A 21,455-nucleotide genomic window follows, 5' to 3' on the forward strand; every position below is an offset into this window, starting at 1 on the left:
TTTTTTACTCTGTCTATGATTTTGGACAAATGTCATTTTGCTTCTCTAAATTTTATGATTCATGTAACAGAATCCCATGTTCAGTCAGTCACCTTACAGCTGACCCAAGATAAAGAAAAGCAAAACAGTGTAAAAAGCCAAATTACATTATTCAGTAAACTTTATATTATTCCTATAATAAAGCCTTTAACAAGCAAGAATCCTCCGTATCTGAAACGCTTACTCTAAGATATATAGACAAGTCGTATTCATTGGTGGGATTCAGCCAGTTCACACCACTTCGGGAGAACCGGTTGTTAACTTTCTTTGCAGTTTGGCACACTGGTTGTTGGAAGAATTCATTAGGGCAGAGAACCGGTTTTTAAATTACTTGAATCCCACCACTGGTCGTATTGTTTTATTTTTATTTATTTATTTTTTCACACAGTACATATAAGCATAAGCATGAAATAACTATACATTATATAAGCATATATATAAGCATAAGTATGTAATAACTATATTAATTGGATATAATGAAAGGAAACAATAGGACAGTATTGTATTTCATTGTTACATCAAAACATGATTTATACTTTTATATTGTAATGTTGGAGCAATCTTCAGAGATAGGCAGCCTTAGCTTAATTTCACCCTTTTGCTAGATCTTCTCCTAAATGTTTCAAATAATAGTCTGCTTATCACTCCTGGATGTTTATTTTTTGAAGTCATAGTCACTATAAACTATGTCATGGCGACAGTTGAAATCTCCAGTTATTTAAAATGCATCCAGGGAAAAGGTGAAAGAAAGAATCTCCATATCATAAAGATGATCTTTTAAGCCGGGAATCTTTTCTCTAATGCAAACATAAATTTTAGTGTGTAACACTAAAGCACAATAATACATCAGTATACTAATTTCATATTTTACCCCTTCCTATGAATGGATTTTGTGTGGTGGTAATTTCAGACTTCTTTAGGGTTCTAATTTAGACTTGAGCATATCCTGAGTGATCATCAGTATTTTCTCTCTTACCAATCAATCTGATGCTGTATTTCATAAACTGGAAGGTTATGAAATAACCATGAAATACTTTATGATTTGTGCTATCCCCATTTTTAAGATGAAGAATAAGTTATCAGGTTTATTTAGATCTGTATCCTCTGTGTGAAGGTATCAAATCAAAGGTGAAATATTAAACATGCAGGACATGATAATGCATAAATAAATAAATAAATAAATCCATGAGTGTAATAGAAATATAGATTAGGGTTAAACTTTATTTATTTATAAACAACACTGGAAGTTTTAAGTAGATGTTGGATAACCATTTGTCTGAAGTGGTGTAGGGTTTCCTGCCTAAGCAGGGGGTTGGACTAGAAGACCTCCAAGGTTCCTTCCAACTCTTGTTATTCTATTCTGTTCTATTCTTTACTTTATATTATGGTATATCCACTTAATACAATGTGATATCAATTTAACTTGACTTCATTTTAGCTTGATGAAGCTAAATCTGCAACCAGGCTTATATTATTAAACAATATTGAACTGATAATGTCATCTCATATATACTTCTTATTAGAACTTCTCAGTTCCGCTCTTTTACAGAACAATTAGCTACAATTTATGGCACAAAAATATCCATTTTTTTAACTTATACATATTTTTGTTCTTGATTTTCTTGACTTCCTAAAGAAGAAGAAATTAATGCAGGACATAAATAGGCAAGCCTCAATGTGTTGTGTTTCTGGTCTCTTTTGATGTCATTAATACTTCGCAAGAACTTTTGACATACAGCCAATTATAGTCTGCAAAATATGGAGGAAATATATGAAAGATCTGTGGGCAAAAATCAATGCTTTTAATTATTCATAAAATAAATTCAATATTTTACAACAAAATAGTTCCTTTGAGAAAATATAATTGAATCCTCTCCAGTATAGAAATTGTTACAGTAAGTAACAATATTATTAATCATGATTATATAGAAAGTGTGCACACTTAACTCATGCTTTGAATAACATTCCTGAAGTCATGGTCTGTTCAGTATTCCAACAGTATTCCAACAACAACTTCCTATGGTTTACTAATATGTTCAGAAGCTTAATTTTAAAGAATTAAAAATACTTAGCAGGAGAAATGAACCAGTTTGTCTACATCTGGGAGCAGCGCTGAATCCTTATTAAAGGAATAATGTTTCTGCAGTATTGCCTCTATCTTGTAAAACCTTATCAGCTACTTAGTAGCTGGCTGTCAACTTGATATATTGTGTTATTAACAGTATGAAATGCTGATTCTCCCTAACATTCTGCAGAATTCCTTTAACACACCAATTGAATGCCTCAATCACTATCTCTCTACAGATGCTGACTGCAATGATTGGTTGTGTATCGGTAGACAAGTGAGATTAAAATGAAACAGCTTTGTTTACACAAATGTAATTTAATGTTTCCTGAATGCTTACATAAGTGATGTGATTAGCACATCCTCTGCTTTGCTTATGTGCTTTTTGCATACATTTTTCATACAGTTGATACACTGCAGAACTGCAGAAAAAACAATTACTACCAACCTGCCTTCCATTGAGGACCTGTATACTACACGAGTCAAAAAGAGAGCTGTGAAAATATTTACAGGCCCCTCGCATCCTGGACATAAACTGTTTCAACTCCTACCCCCAAAATATAGGCTATAGAGCACTGCACACCAGAACAACTAGACACAAGAACAGTTTTTTCCCGAACGCCATCACTCTGCTAAACAAATAATTCCCTTGATACTGTCGAACTAGTTACTAAGTCTGCATCGCTATTAATCTACTCATCGTTCCTATCACCCATCTCCTTCCACTTATGACTGTATGACTGTAACCTTGTTGCTGGTATCCTTAAGATTTATATTGACTGTTTCCTAATATAATTTGATTGCTTATTTGTTCCCTATGACTATCATTAAGAGTTGTACCTTATGATTCTTGACAAATGTATTTTTTCTTTTATGTACACCGAGAGCGTATGCACCAGACAAATTCCTTGTGTGTCCAATTACACTTGGCTAATAAAGAATTCTATTCTATTCATATGGGAATCCATATATTTTAGAATCCAAGTGTCTTTAGTTTTAATGTTAATGAATTTGTGATTTGCTAAAAAAAAAGGTGGATAAACATAATCCAAAATATGATAATAGATTAAGGAAGAGAGAGAACTAAAACATTACTCTCTTAAAATGCATAATGCAGAATTTCTGTGTTACTTCACTTATGGCTGTGAGTTGAAGGCAGACAAAGAAGCAACAATGGAAATATATCTTAGTAAGAATAAAGAATCTTACAATTAATATAATATAATATAATATAATATAACAACAGAGTTGGAAGGGACCTTGGAGGCCTTCTAGTCCAACCCCCTCCCCAGGCAGGAAACCCTACACCATCTCAGTCAGATGGTTATGCAACATTTTCTTAAAAATTTCCAGTGTTGGAGCATTCACAACTTCTGCAGGCAAGTCGTTCCACTGATTAATTGTTCTAACTGTCAGGAAATTTCTCCTTAGTTCTAAGTTGCTTCTTTCCTTGATCAGTTTCCACCCATTGCTTCTTGTTCTACCCTCAAGTGCTTTGGAGAACAGCCTGACTCCCTCTTCTTTGTGGCAACCCCTGAGATATTGGAACACTGCTAGTCCTTCTTTTTATTAAACTAGACATACCCAGTTCCTGCAACCGTTCTTCATATGTTTTAGCCTCCAGTCCCCTAATCATCTTTGTTGCTCTTCTCTGCATTCTTTCTAGAGTCTCAGCATCTTTTTTACATCGCGGCGACCAAAACTGAATGCAGTATTCCAAGTGTGGCCTTACCAAGGCATTATAAAGTGGCACTAACACTTTACGTGATCTTGATTCTATCCCTCTGTTTATGCAGCCCAGAACTGTGTTGGCTTTTTTAGCAGCTGCTGCACACTGCTGGCTCATATCTAAATGGTTATCCACTAGGACTCCAAGATTCCTCTCACAGGTACTACTATTGAGCAAGGTACCACATATATGGTACCTGTGCATTTTGTTTTTTTTGCCTAAATGTAGACGCTTACTTTTTTCACTATTGAATTTCATTTTGTTAGATAGCGCCCAATGTTGAAGTCTGTCAAGATCTTTCTGTAACTTGAGCCTATCTTCTGGAGTGTTGGCTATTCCTGCCAGCTTGGTGTCTGATGAATGGAACTATGTGCTATCTTCATCATTTGGACAGAAAAATCAGCAACAGGTGATTGCTGAATCAAAACAAGCAAATTACATATTTGAACTTATTTATTTATTTATTTATTTATTATTTTAATTTCTATACCGCTGTTCTCCCAAAGGACTCAGGAACTGATTTGTGGTTAATCAAAAAAATGAAAAGTTGGAAAGTAAGCAGTATAAATTTGTATTGGTTGCTCAAACACAGACAAAAAACATAGAACAGAAGTAAATAACAGTTATGAACAGACTGACATAACAGGAGAGATAGCATGACTGGAACTTCCTATTTTAGCCTTTCCCAAATGGGTGTCCTCCTGATATATATCCTGACTTCAACATAGCAGCTCACAAGAATATCATCATTGATTATCAAGCTGGTTATGCATGTGGTAGTAGAGCCTAATTGGTGTGGTGGTTAAATATCAGGCTACAAACCGGGACATTATGAGTTCCAAGCAAGCTTTAGATACTATGTGGCATACTCATTAGGTGAATTTATAGATAACTTGAAAATGTTACTCAAAGAATACTCACTTGTAGCCTAGTTTCTTTTTAAATTAGGTATGAAATGAGGTTCTATAGGTGCTTGGCCTGATACTCTTCAATATTTTCATCAATGATTTGGCTGAATGTAGCAGTAATGCTTGTAATAGTCACAGATGATACAAAATTGTAGGAATTAGCTAAAATTAGAGAAGTGGACTGAAAATAAAAGAATATAATTTAGAGGGGGAGAAGTTAAGTTCTTCAGTTAGAAATTAATTCATAATGCTAAATGAGAGCTCTCAAGGTTGGTGACAGTCCAGAGGAAAAGGATTTTGCAAATGTACTTAAGCACTGACTGAATATAAATCAACTAAATGACAAATGAATTTTAAATTCATAGAGGGAAACATGCTTGCAAATCAAGAAAATAATCATTCTACATTATTCTGTACTAGTCAGGTATGACCTCAAATAATGGACCAGATTTGGCACCACCATTTAAGAAAGTTACCAAGAAACTGGAATAAATGCAGAAAAGAACAACTTGATGATCAGATCTGGAAACTGTGTTATGTACAGTAGAGAGACCAAGGGAACTTGATAACCTTGAAAACAATACATCTTAGAAGAGATATGACAGCTCTTTGCAAACACTTAGAGGGCATTGTCAAGAAGAAAGTCAAGACCTACTTTCTATTGTTCCAAAGTACTGAACATCCAGCCACCAACTAACAGTCTTAAGGAAAACAGATTTTGGCCAAATATTAGCAAAAGTACTGTATTTTGCCAGTAGAACCAATTAGCAAGGGGAAATGAGGAGTATCTCTTCAGAATATATTTTTATGTGTAGTCTCACATGGGGGATTGGGATGGTTTAATCTGAGCAGAGGATTGGACTTGATGATCTTTCCCATTTTGTGATCTTATGATTTTATATGCTGGGTTATGACTTCCTTCCCTAGCTATGGTGGAACTGGCTGAGGGTAATGCAAATTGTGGTCTGACACATCTCAAGGTATCTGTTTTGGAGAAGGCTGCACTAGTTGGATACCATACTGTATGGTTTCTAATGATCCTCCTTACTGTTCCCTTGTTTTAGCATAAAAAACCCTATTGGGTAAGCCCCATGTCCAGCAGTCTGTCTCAACTTCAATGTTTTAAAGATGTATAGATTTCAACTTTCAGAATTCCTCAGCCAGCCTTGCCTGGGAAATTCTGGGAATTAAAATCCATGAAACACTGACAATACAATGTATTCTGAATCATATTCATATCAGGAGTTGAGCTAGAGACTGTTATGAGAAAGATTATATAAGCTTTTACACATGGAACATGATACATGAACAGGTTTTTTAAAAGTATGCTGCAAGGCAATTTTACCCCCTTTTCACTTTATCATATCTAGTATTCAGGAAAGCCACTTTTGGAGACACAATCTCATTTGCTTTGCAAAAAGGTTTTGACTCTTCTGTAAGTTGAGAACTTTTGAAAATGCTGCCCCAAGCATTCCCTTGATCTGTATGAAGTGAGCATCCTCTGTTAAAAGGGAAAGAGGTTCCTAGCCAAAATTTTCACGTATAAGCTGCCAAACTTTATTTCAAATATCTCAGCTGTTCTTCTGTAATAGTTCATAAAATTCTGCATAATCCTTGGCTAGCTTCAATTATTAAGGAAGTCTCTGTAATATGGGAGGCACACTGACGAATATTGCTTTGCCTTTTATTTTACATCATTATGAGAAAGAGCTGCTCCTCCATTGCCAAGGAATCAGTCTTAAAGCCAGAGACAACAGTGGTGGGCAAAGTCTTTGAGATAACCTACCACAGTCATTGTTTTCATGGAGAACTGAATGCTTTGGTTGGTTAGGAAGGAACTTACTGCCCAGGACCAAGAACAATGAAACTAATTTTCCAGCACAAAATGATTTTATTTAACTAATTTAAATGTTTATGTTTTTCCCCTTCAGAAGTTTTGGATTTAGACCATACTTCTCTCAATACACTCAACACAAATTATCTTTGTTTTGAAAGATCGTGGCTAGGAAAGTTGTGAAATGGGGAGGGCACAGGTTCTTTCATTTTCCTAGTGCACTAAACACTATAATCTTGAGGATATAGTTAGGTGCTATTCTGAGGATGACATTATATTTATATTAAAACAGTGCTTCTTACAGTGTGTTAGCATATTTCTGGATATGTTACAACTGCTGGTTCCTTGGAATGTTTATATCAGGAGTGTCAAACTCAGGGCCCGGGGGCCGGATCCGGACGACAGAGTGCTTAGATCTGGCCCACAGGGCTGCCCTGGAAACAGTGAAAGACCAGCCTGTGGTGCCTCTGCCAGCGAAAACAGAGCGCGGGAGGACCATGGGCAGCACTCCCAAGCTCCGTTTTCACTGGTAGAGGGTTGCAGGAGGCCGTTGCAGCTGAAAACAGCTCAGGAGCCCATTTTCACTGGCAGAGTGCTCAGACCATCACAGGCACTGCTGACACGAATGACATCAAGCTGACCATGCCCATCTTGGCCATGCCCCCCCCAAGGTCAAACACAACCCTGATGCAGCCCTGAATGAAATTGAGTTTGACACCCTTGGTTTATATGATTGTTTCAAAGGAAACTTAACATGTGTTTGTGCATGCACAGGCACCACTTGTACTGGAATTATGCATGCACCAGACACATAGTCTACAGTTCCAAAGGACACGACTCCTTTAACACTTGAAATATTCTCTTTTAAATGGTAAAGGTGTCCTTTGAAACCTGAGTCTGGGCGCATGCATAATTAATGTATAACTTTATTTAGTAATGCATAATACTAATCATCATGCTAACAGGCTTTTGAATGCTTTGCACAGACCTATTTCAAATGATTTATTTCAACCTTTTCCAGTCTCTTGTCTTAGATAGATTTGGGGCTAGAGTTCCCACAACTTTCTAGTTAGAGAGATTAAGAGAAATTACCATTCCCAGAAGTAAAAATTGTATTTATAAAAATATGAAAAAGTTATTTTACATGTGGAAAGTGCCCTCATTCATATAAAGCTGTTTTATATTGTGTGCTCGAACAATCCCTGAGATAAATGAAATCAAAATCAAATACATGAATTTCCTTTATAAGAATGAAAACTGGTACTAAACCTGCACTGCAGAATCATAGTTTTTGTATGAAAATTTGTGTAAGAACCATAGCAGTTAGTTTTCTTATCTTCAAAGTCCTTGAGATACAGAACAAGTTTCCAAGTGAATCAGTTTGACTGCAAAACAAAATGGATAGTGGCAGCTTTCTGGTCAAGTCTTCCAGATAATAAGAACCATGGCTTAGTTGTTCACTTAGCATTCACATTTATATTTAGCACATAGCATTTCGTAGCTATTCACTTCGCATAAAAATATAGAATTCAACTAAATCCCTATCTGTACAACTGATTTCCTTCAAGCTATTCTACAAGGAGTGGCAGGAAATAATACATATCATAGATTCCATTTCAACTTGTCCCTGACCTCTGCTTTTATACAGTCCAATCAGTCCCATTTATTCCAACCATCAATATGACATGCAATTTTCAAAATGCAAAAGAACAGAGAGTTGTTCCAATTTGCTGTAGACAAGTCTTCTTTCCATTTGTTATAGAAATCAAAACTGCAGATCTGAAAATAATAATTAATAAATGCAGAAAACAGAAGACAAATTTCTACTGAGGTATTTTATATACCACTGCTTTCCCAACTTTTTCCTTCCTTACCCCAAACTGATTATCAGAAAGTCCTTATTTTAATGGCCTTGTTGTGATTGGGCAATAGATTTGTTTGTCGTTAGCCAAAGAAAAAAAAAATACCCAATTTTTGGTAATCCGTCCAGGTTTGAGAAATCCTGGTATATATGAACTCATGTGACAAGATCACTTGCATCCAGATTTGGTGTTTTAATTAAAAAGTTCTCATATGTTTATGGTTGCAGGTTTCTCTCTACAGTATATAATAGGAAGGAACAGTGAATTCCCAATGACATAGAAAGAGACCAGTGTGCCTTTGGTTGGGGACATGATCATCTTTCTGATTTTAGATCAGCTTTTCCTAACCTGGTGCTCTGCAAATATGTTGGATTTTAATTCCTGTCATTCCTCACAAAGCGCTTCTCCACAAAATACTCAAAGCAGACTCAAAGCAGTGAGAATCAAAAACCACTTCAAAAGGGTACCAAGTTAAGCAAGGCTGCTCTAAAATCTGAAAGAAGATCGAGAAGATAGTTGTCAAACAAGGATAGCAAGGAGATGAGAAGTTCACAATTTTGCTTCATCTCTTCCATACTTATATACAATGAAGAACTTTTATTCCATAATACACACTTTGGTCCCAAAGCTTAGCATTTCCAGTTGTGACTGACAAACCAACCTTAATTTCATCATAAGAATTAAATAATTAAGCTTTATTGGGGATGTTGCTGCTATAATGGTTTAGGATTATGCTTTCCTTTTTGGTTGTATAGGCAAAGCATAGCAATTAATTGAAACACAGGCTTTAAAAAAGGTAATACATTATACAGCATGAAAGTCATAAACATTGTGTTATGGGCCAACAAGGTTACATTCACATATCATATCTAATCCTGGTATGATTTCAATTTCAATCAGTCAGAATAGATCTGGAGGGACCTTGGAGATCTTCTAGTCCAACTTCCTGCTCAAGCAGGAGACCCTATTCCATTTCAGATAGAAGGCTCTTCAGTCTTCTCTTAAAAACCTCCAGTGATGAAGCACCTACAACTTCTGAAGGCAAGCTGTTCCACTGGTTAATTGTAGTCAGTGTTAGGAAGTTTCTCCTTAATTCCAAATTGCTTCTCTCCTTGACTAGTTTCCATCCATTGTTTCTTGTCTTGCCTTCTGGCGCTTTGGAAAATAATTTGATCTCCTCTTTGTGGCAACCCCTCAAATACTGGAATTCTGCTATCATGTCAGCCCTAGTTTTTCTTTTCTCTAGACTCACCATACCCAATTCCTGCAATCGTTCTTCATATGTTTTTGCCTGCAGGCCCTTAATTATCCTAGCTGCTGTTCTTCGCACTTTTTCCAAAGTCTCAACAACTTTTTTGTAATGTGGTGACCAAAACTGGATGCGATATTCCAGGTGTAATCAATAATCAGTAAGTGAAGAAATCTGAAAGTGGGTACTCTCAGGATTACTAAATGAGCCCAAATCTTATGATACCTGTAAGGTAAAGGTAAAGGTTCCCCTCGCACATACATGCTAGTCATTGCCACCTCTAGGGGGCGGTGCTCATCTCCGTTTCAAAGCCGAAGACCCAGTGCTGTCCAAAGATGTCTCTGTGATCATGTGGCCGGCATGACTCAACGCCAAAGGCGCACGGAACGCTGTTACCTTCCCACCCAAGGTGGTCCCTATTTTTTCAACTTGCATTTTTACGTGCTTTCGAAACTGCTAGGTTGGCAGAAGCTAGGACAAGTAATGGGAGCTCATCCCATTACATGGCAGCACTAGGGATTCGAACCGCTGAACTGCTGACCTTTCGATCGACAAGCTCAACGTCCTAGCTCCATATGATACCTGTATCTGTAGCCAATTTAAAATGTAGCTTGAATTTATCTGAGCTGCATTGAGTATTTGCAAATCCTTTCCAGATTCTAGGACATTATGAATGGGCACATTTATATGACTGTGGGTAAATTAAATTGCCAAAACCTATCCAGCAATCAGTCTATCTAGACCCGTTCCAGTCCGGTTTCCGGCCCGGTTACAGCACGGAGACGGCTTTGGTCGCGTTGGTGGATGATCTCTGGAGGGCCAGGGATAGGGGGTGTTCCTCTGCCCTGGTCCTATTAGACCTCTCAGCGGCTTTTGATACCATCGACCATGGTATCCTGCTGCGCCGGTTGGAGGGATTGGGAGTGGGAGGCACCGTTTATCGGTGGTTCTCCTCCTATCTCTCCGATCGGTCGCAGACGGTGTTGAGGGGGGGGCAGAGGTCGGCTCCGAGGCGCCTCACTTGTGGGGTGCCGCAGGGGTCGATTCTCTCGCCCCTTTTGTTCAACATCTATATGAAGCCGCTGGGTGAGATCATCAGTGGCTTCGGTGTGAGGTACCAGCTGTACGCTGATGACACCCAGCTGTACTTTTCCACACCGGGCCACCCCAATGAAGCTATTGAAGTGCTGTCCCGTGTCTGGAAGCCGACGGGTCTGGATGGGGAGAAACAGGCTCAAGCTCAATCCTCCAAGACAGAGTGGCTGTGGATGCCGGCATCCCGGTACAGTCAGCTGCAACCGCGGCTGACTGTTGGGGCGAGTCATTGGCCCCGACGGAGAGGGTGCGAATTTGGGCGCCCTCCTGACGAACGGCTGTCCTTTGAAGATCATTTGGCGGCCGTCTCCAGGAGAGCTTTTACCAGGTTCGCCTGGTACGCCAGTTGCGCCTTTCTGGACCGGGATGCCCTATGCACGGTCACTCACGCCTCGTGACGTCTCGCCTGGATTACTGCAATGCTCTCTACATGGGGCTCCCTTGAAGGGCATCCGAGACTGCAGTTAGTCCAGAATGCGGCTGCGGGTGATAGAAGGAGCCCTCGTGGCTCCCGGGTGACACCTATCCTGCGCAGACTGCACTGGCTACCTGTGGCCTTCGGGTGCGCTTCAAGGTGTTGGTGACCACCTTTAAAGCGCCCATGGCATAGGGCCGGGCTATTTACGGACCGCCTTCTGCTACCGAATACCTCTCACCGACCCGTGCGCTCTCACAGAGAGGGACCTCAGGTGCCGTCAGCTAGGCAGTGCTGTCTGGCGACGCCCAGGAAGGGCCTTCTCTGTGGGGGCTCCCGCCCTCTGGAACGAGCTCCCCCCAGGACTTCGCCAACTCTCGGACCTTAGAACCTTCCGTCGTGAGCTTAAAACACACTTATTTAGGTGCGCAGGACTGGACTAGGTTTTTTAGATTTTTAAATTTTTGAAATTTTAAATTTTATATTGATTTTAATTGGTTTTGGTAATCAGGCTGGTTAGAATAAGTTTTTTATTTGTGTTTTAATCTGTATTTATATGTCCTTTTTATATGCCTGTTAACCGCCCTGAGTCCCTCGGGAGATAGGGCGGTATACAAATGTGATCAATAAATAAATAAATAAATTTGCGTTTTTTTGGACAATGGCTTCAAACCAAAAATTCTCAGCCAATTAGTGTTTGCTTGCCAATCAATATCTGAGTGTTTTACAATATTCTGGTTTTTCTTCAGATCATACAAATTTCAGCCATATAACCATTGAGGCTGATGTCTAAACAATCACCACTTTCCTCTCTTCACAAAAATAATGGATAAACAATGTTAATTTCCCCCCATATTTTAGGATGAGCACTTCTGTTGACTTCAGAACTCCTAATGCTAGCATTGCTTTGACTTCTCAATTTGTGGTCCTTTACCTAATTATGTCCACAGTCTGCTCTGATAGACTCTCTGAAGACAAATAAAAAAAACTCCTACAGTGAGAGCACAAGCTGTTCCTTCAAATAATTTTTCAGGAGGCATTTGCTGCCATGAACTAGTATTTTCCTGCCCCCCGGATACAACACTGCTGGCAAAAAAAGATACCAAAACATTAACACCACTCCTGGATTGTGTAGTCATGCGATCAACTTGTATGTGTACCAGGACTATTCCTTTGTCTGAAAGACCTCCTAGTATGTTTTGTGCAGGATTTGTTGGAAACACTGCAGATGAACTTCACATGTTGTCTGTACTCTCCAGATGTTTTTTGTCAATGTGACTTTAATGTAACTGTAAGCCTATTTAGCATCCTCTCTCTTCCTCCCCATATGAATCTTCATCAGATTTGCTTTTTTCTATGAATAAATCTTGGGAATTTTTTGGTATAACATTTGGAAATATTTGCATGTATTGGCCAAAATCTATATAGCCACAGCAATAACAGCTAGGGCCAAGATCAGACAGGTTGAAGTTTTGGTGGGAGTTAAAACCCATCTTTTAAAGAAAGTTCTGCAAAAGGATGTAATATAACCACCATCATGGGTTGTGTTTGAATGTTTTTGTTTTCAGTGACCTTAGTTTCTTTCGTAGTAACATTTGTTGTTATTTCTCGTTCTAGTTAGTTATCTTATTAGTCTTTTAGTTCTTTTACTACAAGAAAGAAATATAAGAGTCCTGCTAGACTGGAGTGGAACATAAGAGCTGAAAACAAATAAATACTCAAACAAATAATTCTATTGTATAATATAATAATGAGAGAACCAGTGCTTTCATTTCAGAAATTATTTTAATTAATGTATTAATGAATGTAACCAACAGCAAGTGTTCAATTGTATGGATCTTGTTCCATCTGTTGAAATATTTGTTTCTCCGAAATAATGCTTTGGGGATGTTCAGAAATTAGAAAATATTTTGCAATATCATATTTCAGGTATAATGCTTTGTGTAAGAATGACTCTAAAGTTGCCAAATAAAAAATGCCTCAAAGTTGTGATGTATTCTCAAATTAGGAAACATCCCTATTTTGTTCAATACGGCATGTCTGTACTCACATCAGCACCCCATCCATCCATCCATCCATCCATCCATCCATCCATCCATCCATCATACAAGGAAAAAGAAGTAAGATTTGTTTATCCACTCTACGCTTTATGCCCCTTCTAATTATATTTCATTTATTTTTGCTAAGACAACTCACACATTTTTGTCTCCTCCTTGCTGATAGCTGATCAAACTTTCCCATCATTTGACTCATGTAGGAGATATTTCATTGCTTTCTTTTAATAACCTATTGTTTTCTCCTAATTCAGTAATTTAACTTGGTGCTTTCTATGGCATAGACTTGCATCCCTTGGATCTTCTCTCTGAAGTGGTTCCCATGAACTGGGTGAAAAGTGGAATACGAATGATCCAAATCCAAGGAGCACGTGGCTTCCAGCTTTCTGCAACAAACCCTCGCTTCCTCAATTTTCCAGCATCACGGATTTTCATTTACTGTGACTTATTCCCAGAGGAATTCTCCATTGTGTTTACTATAAAAACTTCCCACATGCAATTCAGGGTAAGCATGTGGTAGATTTTATCCAAGAGCAGAATTTTTATTTCTTCAAAATTAAGGTTACCGTAGTATTGGTGTATTCGGTTTATAATTCTGGATGTTATAATCTCATTAATTTAGCAAGCTTTACAAAATTTCTCAGGTAATTAAGTATGTCATAATAACAGTGACAAGAACACATTTAAGCATGTTTGCTTGGATGAAAGTAGACTCAAATGTTTGATAGTACCTGTGTATTATTAACTCAAAATTATGCTGCAGCCTATAAAATTTAATTTTCAGGGCTTTAGGCAGAGATACACATTAGTCATAGATGACAAGATATATGTGTTTATTGATTGAACTTAATTTTTAAAAATTACATCCCTTTGAAAACACAGAACTTGGAGAAACATTCTGAGGTTTGAAAGTGACTTTTCTTTTATGGGCTGTGAAACTACAGGAAACAAAATTAATTAAGGATTAATCCCAAATTAATCTTTATTTATACATGAACCCCAACTGAGTCAAAGAGCCTTATAACAGGAGTCACAAAAGAAGGGAAAGCAGAATGCAATAGATTGTTACTCTAGTTCAGTGTTTCCCAACCGTAGCAACTTTAAGAATCCCCCAGGTTGAAGTTGGTCCACACATTTTAAAGTTGTTAAGATTAAGAATACTGATTTAATATAATGCAGGTAAATTGAGAGACCTGGATCCACATCTGTTCTTGGTTTCAGGTTTGCTAAGTGATGTTGGATACTGGGGTGTTTTTTTTTAGTCCAACTTGGGGTGAAAATGAAAATGTGAAGGGAAGAGCCATATAATCTATGTTGAGGGGTTAACAGAATAGGAGAGATATAAATGTACTCATTCAATTTGGAATCCTATTTGCTTTCAAATTGGCTAACTAAAGTAGATTAAGTAAGCAATCATATTTTGTATTATTATTGTAAGACAACAACAAATAGAGATTGACCAGTGATGAAATCCTGCCAGTTCTGTCTGGCTCTCGCGAACTGGTAATGGCAGTGGTGCATGGTTCAGTGAACTGGTAGCGGCAGCAGCGTGAGGGTCTGCCCACCTGCCTGGACGTCATTACTTCCTGGTTTTAACCAGGAAATAACCCATTGTTGACCCTCTGCACATGCACAGAAGGTCAAAAATGGACATGACGATGGGCACACAGCGCATGCACTTCCGAACCAGTAGGGAAGGTAAGTAGATTTCACCCCTGAGATAGACCCACCATTGGCTGAATGACTATACTCACCCAGTATATAAAGACTCCACTTCACCTTGGGAGAAAAAATGGAGTGGAAAGCCACAGGGCTTCATCCTGATCCCTTTGATGTTCAACATTTTAACAATGACCTGGATTATTTTCAAATATGTGGCTGGCAGAGTGGAGCTAACCCTTTGGAGGAGACACAGAAGATTCAAAAAGCTCTAGAATGGCATAAGCAATGGGCTAAAATAAATAGGATTATATTTAACAGGGAGAAATGTACTATTCTACATCTTGGTAGGAAAAATGAAAGATACAAATATTGCATAGAAGAGAATCTGGCTCTGCAGTAGCACCCATGAAAAGTATCTGGTTATCCTAATTGACTGCAAGTTAAGCATGAGCCGAAAGTACTAAGAGCACTTCCACTCCCGTCAGGTACATTAACAGAAACATCAAATCTAGATCATGGAAAGTAATAGTTCCATTCTGCTCTGTCCTTATCAGATCCACTTGAAATACTGTTAGTTCTGGCCATTCAAGGTCAACACACCTTCCTCCTATTTTCCCCACAACAACCACCTTGTGAAGTGGGTTGGGCTGAAAGTGAATGACTGGCCAAGGTCACCCAGCTGCCTTTCATGGCTAAGGCAGGACTTGAACTCACATTTTCTTGTTTTCTAGCCTGGTGTCTTAACCACTGGACCAAACTGGCTCTAAATTATAAAATTTCACAATTGCCTTAACTCTAAAATATTTTTTACTAATGTGTTCAAAACTGTAGGAGTTTTTGAGGCATCAGATACATCTGGTCGAAATAAATAGTATATTAAATGTTTTAACAGAAGTGTTATATCATTCTTCTATTTGGCAAATTATGTTCTTTTTGCAGTCTTTCAAAAAACTTTAAAAGTACCCTTTAATGTCTATCCACGACTATGTGTGTGAATAAATACAATAGTATTGTACTATATTACAAGAGTGACTAATACATATTGATGAAATGATGAAAGAATATTTATGGAAGAATGAAAAATTTCTAAAGAGGGATTTAATTCATTTGTAAAACATACATATGTCTTGAAAAGCCAGTTTGTTTTGCCTCGATTGGATCCTCCTGAGCTATCTTTACCCTGGCTTAATAGTCATTGTGTAGTGAAGAAGCAGAGGATACTATATTTACTTACTGTCACAATAGGGCAAAAATCAATGAATAAATTATATCAGAAGTGTCTTTTAAGGTACTAGCATGATTGCTACATATTTATACACCTGGAAGTATTCATAATGAATGAGCTATTGTTTACTTCAACCCAGGAATGGGAAGAAATTGATCAGTTATAGAAAATTAAACTTAATGGAGAAAAGAATTGGATTAAACGGTGAAAGGAACTTGTAAGTTTGATTCTGGTGCTGATCATGCGCTCAGTAGATCCTCAGCATTGATCCTATGTGTTTCTTAATCATTATAGTATATTCCTGAGCATACTATAGTACATTACTGAGGCCCTATTTTGTATTATACCTGAAAGTCTCCAGGGAGAGGATATTAAGTGAGGGTACATGATGATATGTGTATAAATCTTTGATCATTATGGTTAGCAGTAGTACATAGAGACACCCCATTCCCTCTAGGTCAACTACGGTAACTAGAATACTCAGGCCCCAATATTCTTTGTGATTTATTAGGAAGATTGATGTGACTAAAAAGGAGTAAAAATGGTCATAAGTATATAGGGCATATGTATAACTGGAATTCCAGTAAATTGCATCAGGGCCTTTTATATGTACACAGTGTTTAACAAATGTCACAATAATTGTTATATTTTTTAATCCTCTGAGTCCAGAGTCAATGCAGCTTTACTGCATTCTAACTATGCCAAAGCTATTATAAGGAAATAATGCCTTTCCAGGCTAACTGGTTTCATTAACTATGTTTTCAGAGAAATGAATACATCTTCACAGTTTTGGATGAAAACAGTGACACGCTGCAACTTGGACTCCGATATTCACAGAGTAAACTGCACTTTCTCTTCTGGAGCAGAAACCTTTTGAATGGTTGGCAGACACAAATTACTTTTCGGGATGTCTTTTTGGCGGACAACCAGTGGCATACGCTTGTATTGGCAGTATCTCAAGGCTCCTTCTCTCTCACTGTGGACTGCAGCATCCCCATAGATGTGTACGTGAAGCACGTACAATTCAGGGGTAATTTAACCTTAACCACCACCCCTGAGTTCGGGCTGCAAGGGGTTTGCACACCCCAGCTGGGTGTTCATTTGGTTCATACTGATTTCTCCAGAAGAGCTATTTTCTCACCTAAGTAGCACAGGTTCTTTCCCCAACTCCCCATGTATCCCAAAAAAACATCCCAATCCTTTATCATCTAGAAAATGCAGTTGCAAATATGGTAGGTAACCAAAGATGTAAGATATAGGTGTCATAATTCTGTTAGAGTAATCAAGAAGCACTGATACACATATGAATTACATTCGTAGCACAGGAACATTTTTAGGCAAGGAAAAATGAATATGTGAGTTCTACAGTGATGAATTGCCTCCCCCCCCCACAAATAATCCTAATCCTTAATACCCTGAATTACAGGCATCATGTTATGTGAAATACATTAAGTATAATCATTGTCTGCAGCTAAGGATTTTCAAAGCATGGCAAACAAAAAAAATATTGTAGGGACATTAAAAATATAATACGCCATTGAATAGGCATGGACACTTTTGTAGAATAGTCCTGCACAACTGGAAGCCCTCTAGGAGGAGAAAATTAGTTTGATTGACAATTAAATGCAGATTGTCTGACAGTTCCCACACATGCATATGAATTACTGTGCTAGCTATGTTATTGTCGCAGGTTTTCAATTTTGTGAGTTCAAATGATAAATATTTAAAGACAAAGTGCACACAAAGTGCATGCAACAATAACAATACCACAAAATGCATTCTGTATGAAATTATATATATTTGAACAAGCAAATATAAAAACGAATACATTATGAAATGCACATTTTGTGTGAGCTTTGAAAGAATTGCAGAGAGAATCAGAAAGATACATCCTGTATTTGATTTCATAGTTAGCATTCCTGGATTCACATAAGCTTCCTTCTTCACTTATTTTAGGATTGCAGATACTGCTTTTCCAACATTCTTGACTATGACAGGAACTCGATTTTATATAGGAAACAGAAGAAGAAGAAAAGGTTTCTTTACTGTAAGTATAACTTCTAATGTTCATTGTTCTGAAGACTCTATTCTAGTTGCATTTCTTAGGTTACCTCTGCTTATAGAATAGAATAGAATAGAATAGAATAGAATAGAATAGAATAGAATAGAATAGAATAGAATTTTTTATTGGCCAAGTGTGATTGGACACACAAGGAATTTGTCTTGGTGCATATGCTCTCAGTGTACATAAAAGAAAAGATACGTTCATCAAGGTACAACATTTACAACACAAATGATGGTCAATATATCAATATAAATCATAAGGATTGCCAGCAATAAAGTTACAGTCATACAGTCATAAATGGAAAGAGATTGGTGATGGGAACGATGAGAAGATTAATAGTAGTGCAGATTTATAACTTGTTGCTGGCAATCCTTATGATTTATATTGATATATTGATCATCAATTGTGTTGTAAATGTTGTACCTTGATGTACCTTTCTTTTATGTACACTGAGAGCATATGCACCAAGACAAATTCCTTGTGTGTCCAATCACACTTGGCCAATAAAAAATTCTATTCTATTCTATTCTATTCTATTTAGTAAATAGTTTGACAGTGTTGAGGGAATTATTTGTTTAGCAGAGTGATGGCCTTCGGGAAAAAACTGTTCTTGTGTCTTGTTGTTCTGGTGTGCAGTGCTCTATAGCGTTGTTTTGAGGGTAGGAGTTGAAACAGTTTATTTCCTGGATGTGAGGGATCTGTAAATATTTTCATGGCCCTCTTCTTGATTCGTGCAGTATACAGGTCCTCAATGGAAGTCAGGTTGGTAGCAATTATTTTTTCTGCAGTTCTAATTATCCTCTGAAGTCTGTGTCTTTCTTGTTGGGTTGCAGAACCGAACCAGACAGTTATAGAGGTGCAAATGACAGATTCAATAATTCCTCTGTAGAACTGAATCAGCAGCTCCTTGGGCAGTTTGAGCTTACTGAGTTGGCGCAGAAAGAACATTATTTGTTGTCCTTTTTTGATGATGTTTTTGATGTTAGCTGTCCATTTTAGATCTTGCGATATGATAGGACCTAGAAATTTAAAGGTTTGATACTGTGTTGTCTAGTATTGTGAGAGGTGGAAGTATGGAAGGGTTTCTCCTAAAGTCTACCACCATTTCTACGGTTTTGAGCGTGTTCAGTTCCAGATTGTTTTGGTTGCACCACAAGGCTAGTCGTTCGACCTCTCGTCTATATGCGGATTCGTCATTGTCTCGAATGAGACCAATCACTGTTGTGTCATCTGCGAACTTCAGTAGCTTGACAGATGGATCGCTGGAGATGCAGTCATTGGTATACAGAGAGAAGAGAAGTGGGGAGAGCACACAACCCTGGGGGCCCCCTGTGCTAATTGTACCTGCTGCTTCCTGTTTGTTAGGAATTTTATTTTATTTGGATTGCAATTTCCCCCTACCCATTTATTTTAATTTCATATGTTTTTCTGCAAAAACTTCTCCACAAAGAAGTTGCTGTTCAATGAGAGTCCATGGAATTGTTAGGTGTTCAGAGTCCCTCTATGAAAATATAGTTCCCAGGATAACTTTGGAAATAGAAATCAGGATGAAATCCAGTGTACAAATCAGAGCAGTTCCCATTTAGCATTCCAATTAGCCATAATTATCACATAAAGCTTTTAAAGTCTACCTCACTTGCCATTTTTTGTCTTTCTTTACCAACTGTTACATACAATTCTTGAGCTCTCTTCAGCATGCTCACTTGTGTGTTGCTGTTTTTTTTCAAATGCGCTGATCTTTTCTTCTCCCTACTCCCATATTATATATAGGGTTAATTTTCTGCAATAACCAACATTGTATTCAGACACTATAAAACTTTCAGTGTAGACAAAATTCTGCACAAAATCAAATGAACAGCTCTATTCTTCCCAAAACTGAAACCGCGATCCTATAAGAACACTATGACTTTCCTTTGTATTTCCAAATAAATTGCAGATACTTCAGACAGAATGACTTCTCTTCTATTAGAGATTACTGGGGATTTCTTTTTTGCCCGCTTTTCAGATGAGTCAGCAACAAACCTTCTGACAGATTTTGCAACAAGTAACATAAGTATCTTCTCTGATTAGCAATGAGAGGATGACTGAACAAAAGATAAACATATTTCTTCTTCTAAACTTATCTGGTCCAAGATAGGTTTGGATTTAGGGAGGATAGTGTAGAAATGGTCAAAGGGAACACAAGATGGCATTTGATGATAAGCATTCAAAAACAATGCGGAGTCACCCAAGTACTGAAATATCACTGCAAATATCACTTAAAGACATCTGAAAGTCAAAGAAATGCATCTGAGTTTAAAAGGAAACACAGATATAAAACATGGTGGAACTGTGGAATTTAGTTCTCGTTAGATACTTCATTATTCCTTTAAAACCTATCAAAGCTTAATAAAATTCCCAGGGTGGCTCATAAAGTTACAAAATTCAGCTGGGTGTTCTTGAGCCAGTCACTCTTGTGAGGAAAATAGGAGAAGGAAAGTGTATTGGATATGTTCACTGCCTGGAGTTATTTGACAAAATAATAAAAGTGGATACATATAAAATAAATAATAGATAGATAGATAGATAGATAGATAGATAGATAGATAGATAGATAGATAGATAGATAGATATAAAAGTCATTGGTATAATAGAAAATTTGAGCAGATTAAAATACGTTTACCTGGTGATGGAAGGATAATAAGTACCATAAGAACTGCTCTGAAGAGGGCCTAGCCAAAGACGTGTGATGAAATAATAGTTACTTGCATTCCACTAAAGTAAGCGAGAGATTAATTTGGCCCTTCTTTATAAGAAAGATAAAGGTAGCATTGTCTTTAAACCTATTACCTAAATTAACAGAGTTTAACAATAAATGTAACAAACAGGTGTATAATGTCCTAAACTGTAATCATATACAAAACAGCCTTGGGATTTGGGTTCTAGAACCTTATGAGCTTAAATTACTTTTTACTAGAACTCTGAGAAGAAAGCCAGCTTGGTATAGTGGTTAAAAACCAGGAAGTTTTTGAGTTCTTCTCCTGCCTTAGGAACAAGCCTTGAACCAGTCACTCTCTCTCTCAGCCCTAGGAAAGAAGCAAGGGCTAGCCACTTGCCATGGAGAGAGACAGAGACAGAGAGAGGGAGGGAGAGAGAGAGAGACTCAAGACAAAAAATATAAGTAACTCAGATAGGTGGATGAAAGGTAAGAATTAAGGAACAGAGGCCTCTAAGTGTATGCACAATTGGGGGAGGAGATTTTCATTCAAATTTT

General features: G+C 37.6%; 1 protein-coding gene across 2 annotated transcripts in view; it reads left to right on the forward strand.

Moving 5' to 3' along the window:
- The window catches only part of TSPEAR (thrombospondin type laminin G domain and EAR repeats), a 53,221-nt gene that overhangs the window by 10,843 nt on the left and 20,923 nt on the right, over nt 1-21,455 (forward strand). For both annotated transcript variants that reach the window (XM_058188124.1, XM_058188125.1), the window contains exons 3-5: nt 13,535-13,755; nt 16,903-17,141; nt 18,094-18,184. In XM_058188124.1, the coding sequence (XP_058044107.1) occupies nt 13,535-13,755; nt 16,903-17,141; nt 18,094-18,184 (551 nt within the window). The remainder of the gene's footprint in view (nt 1-13,534; nt 13,756-16,902; nt 17,142-18,093; nt 18,185-21,455) is intronic.

Source organism: Ahaetulla prasina, chromosome 6 (assembly GCF_028640845.1).
Source record: "Ahaetulla prasina isolate Xishuangbanna chromosome 6, ASM2864084v1, whole genome shotgun sequence".
Lineage (NCBI taxonomy): Eukaryota > Metazoa > Chordata > Lepidosauria > Squamata > Colubridae > Ahaetulla > Ahaetulla prasina.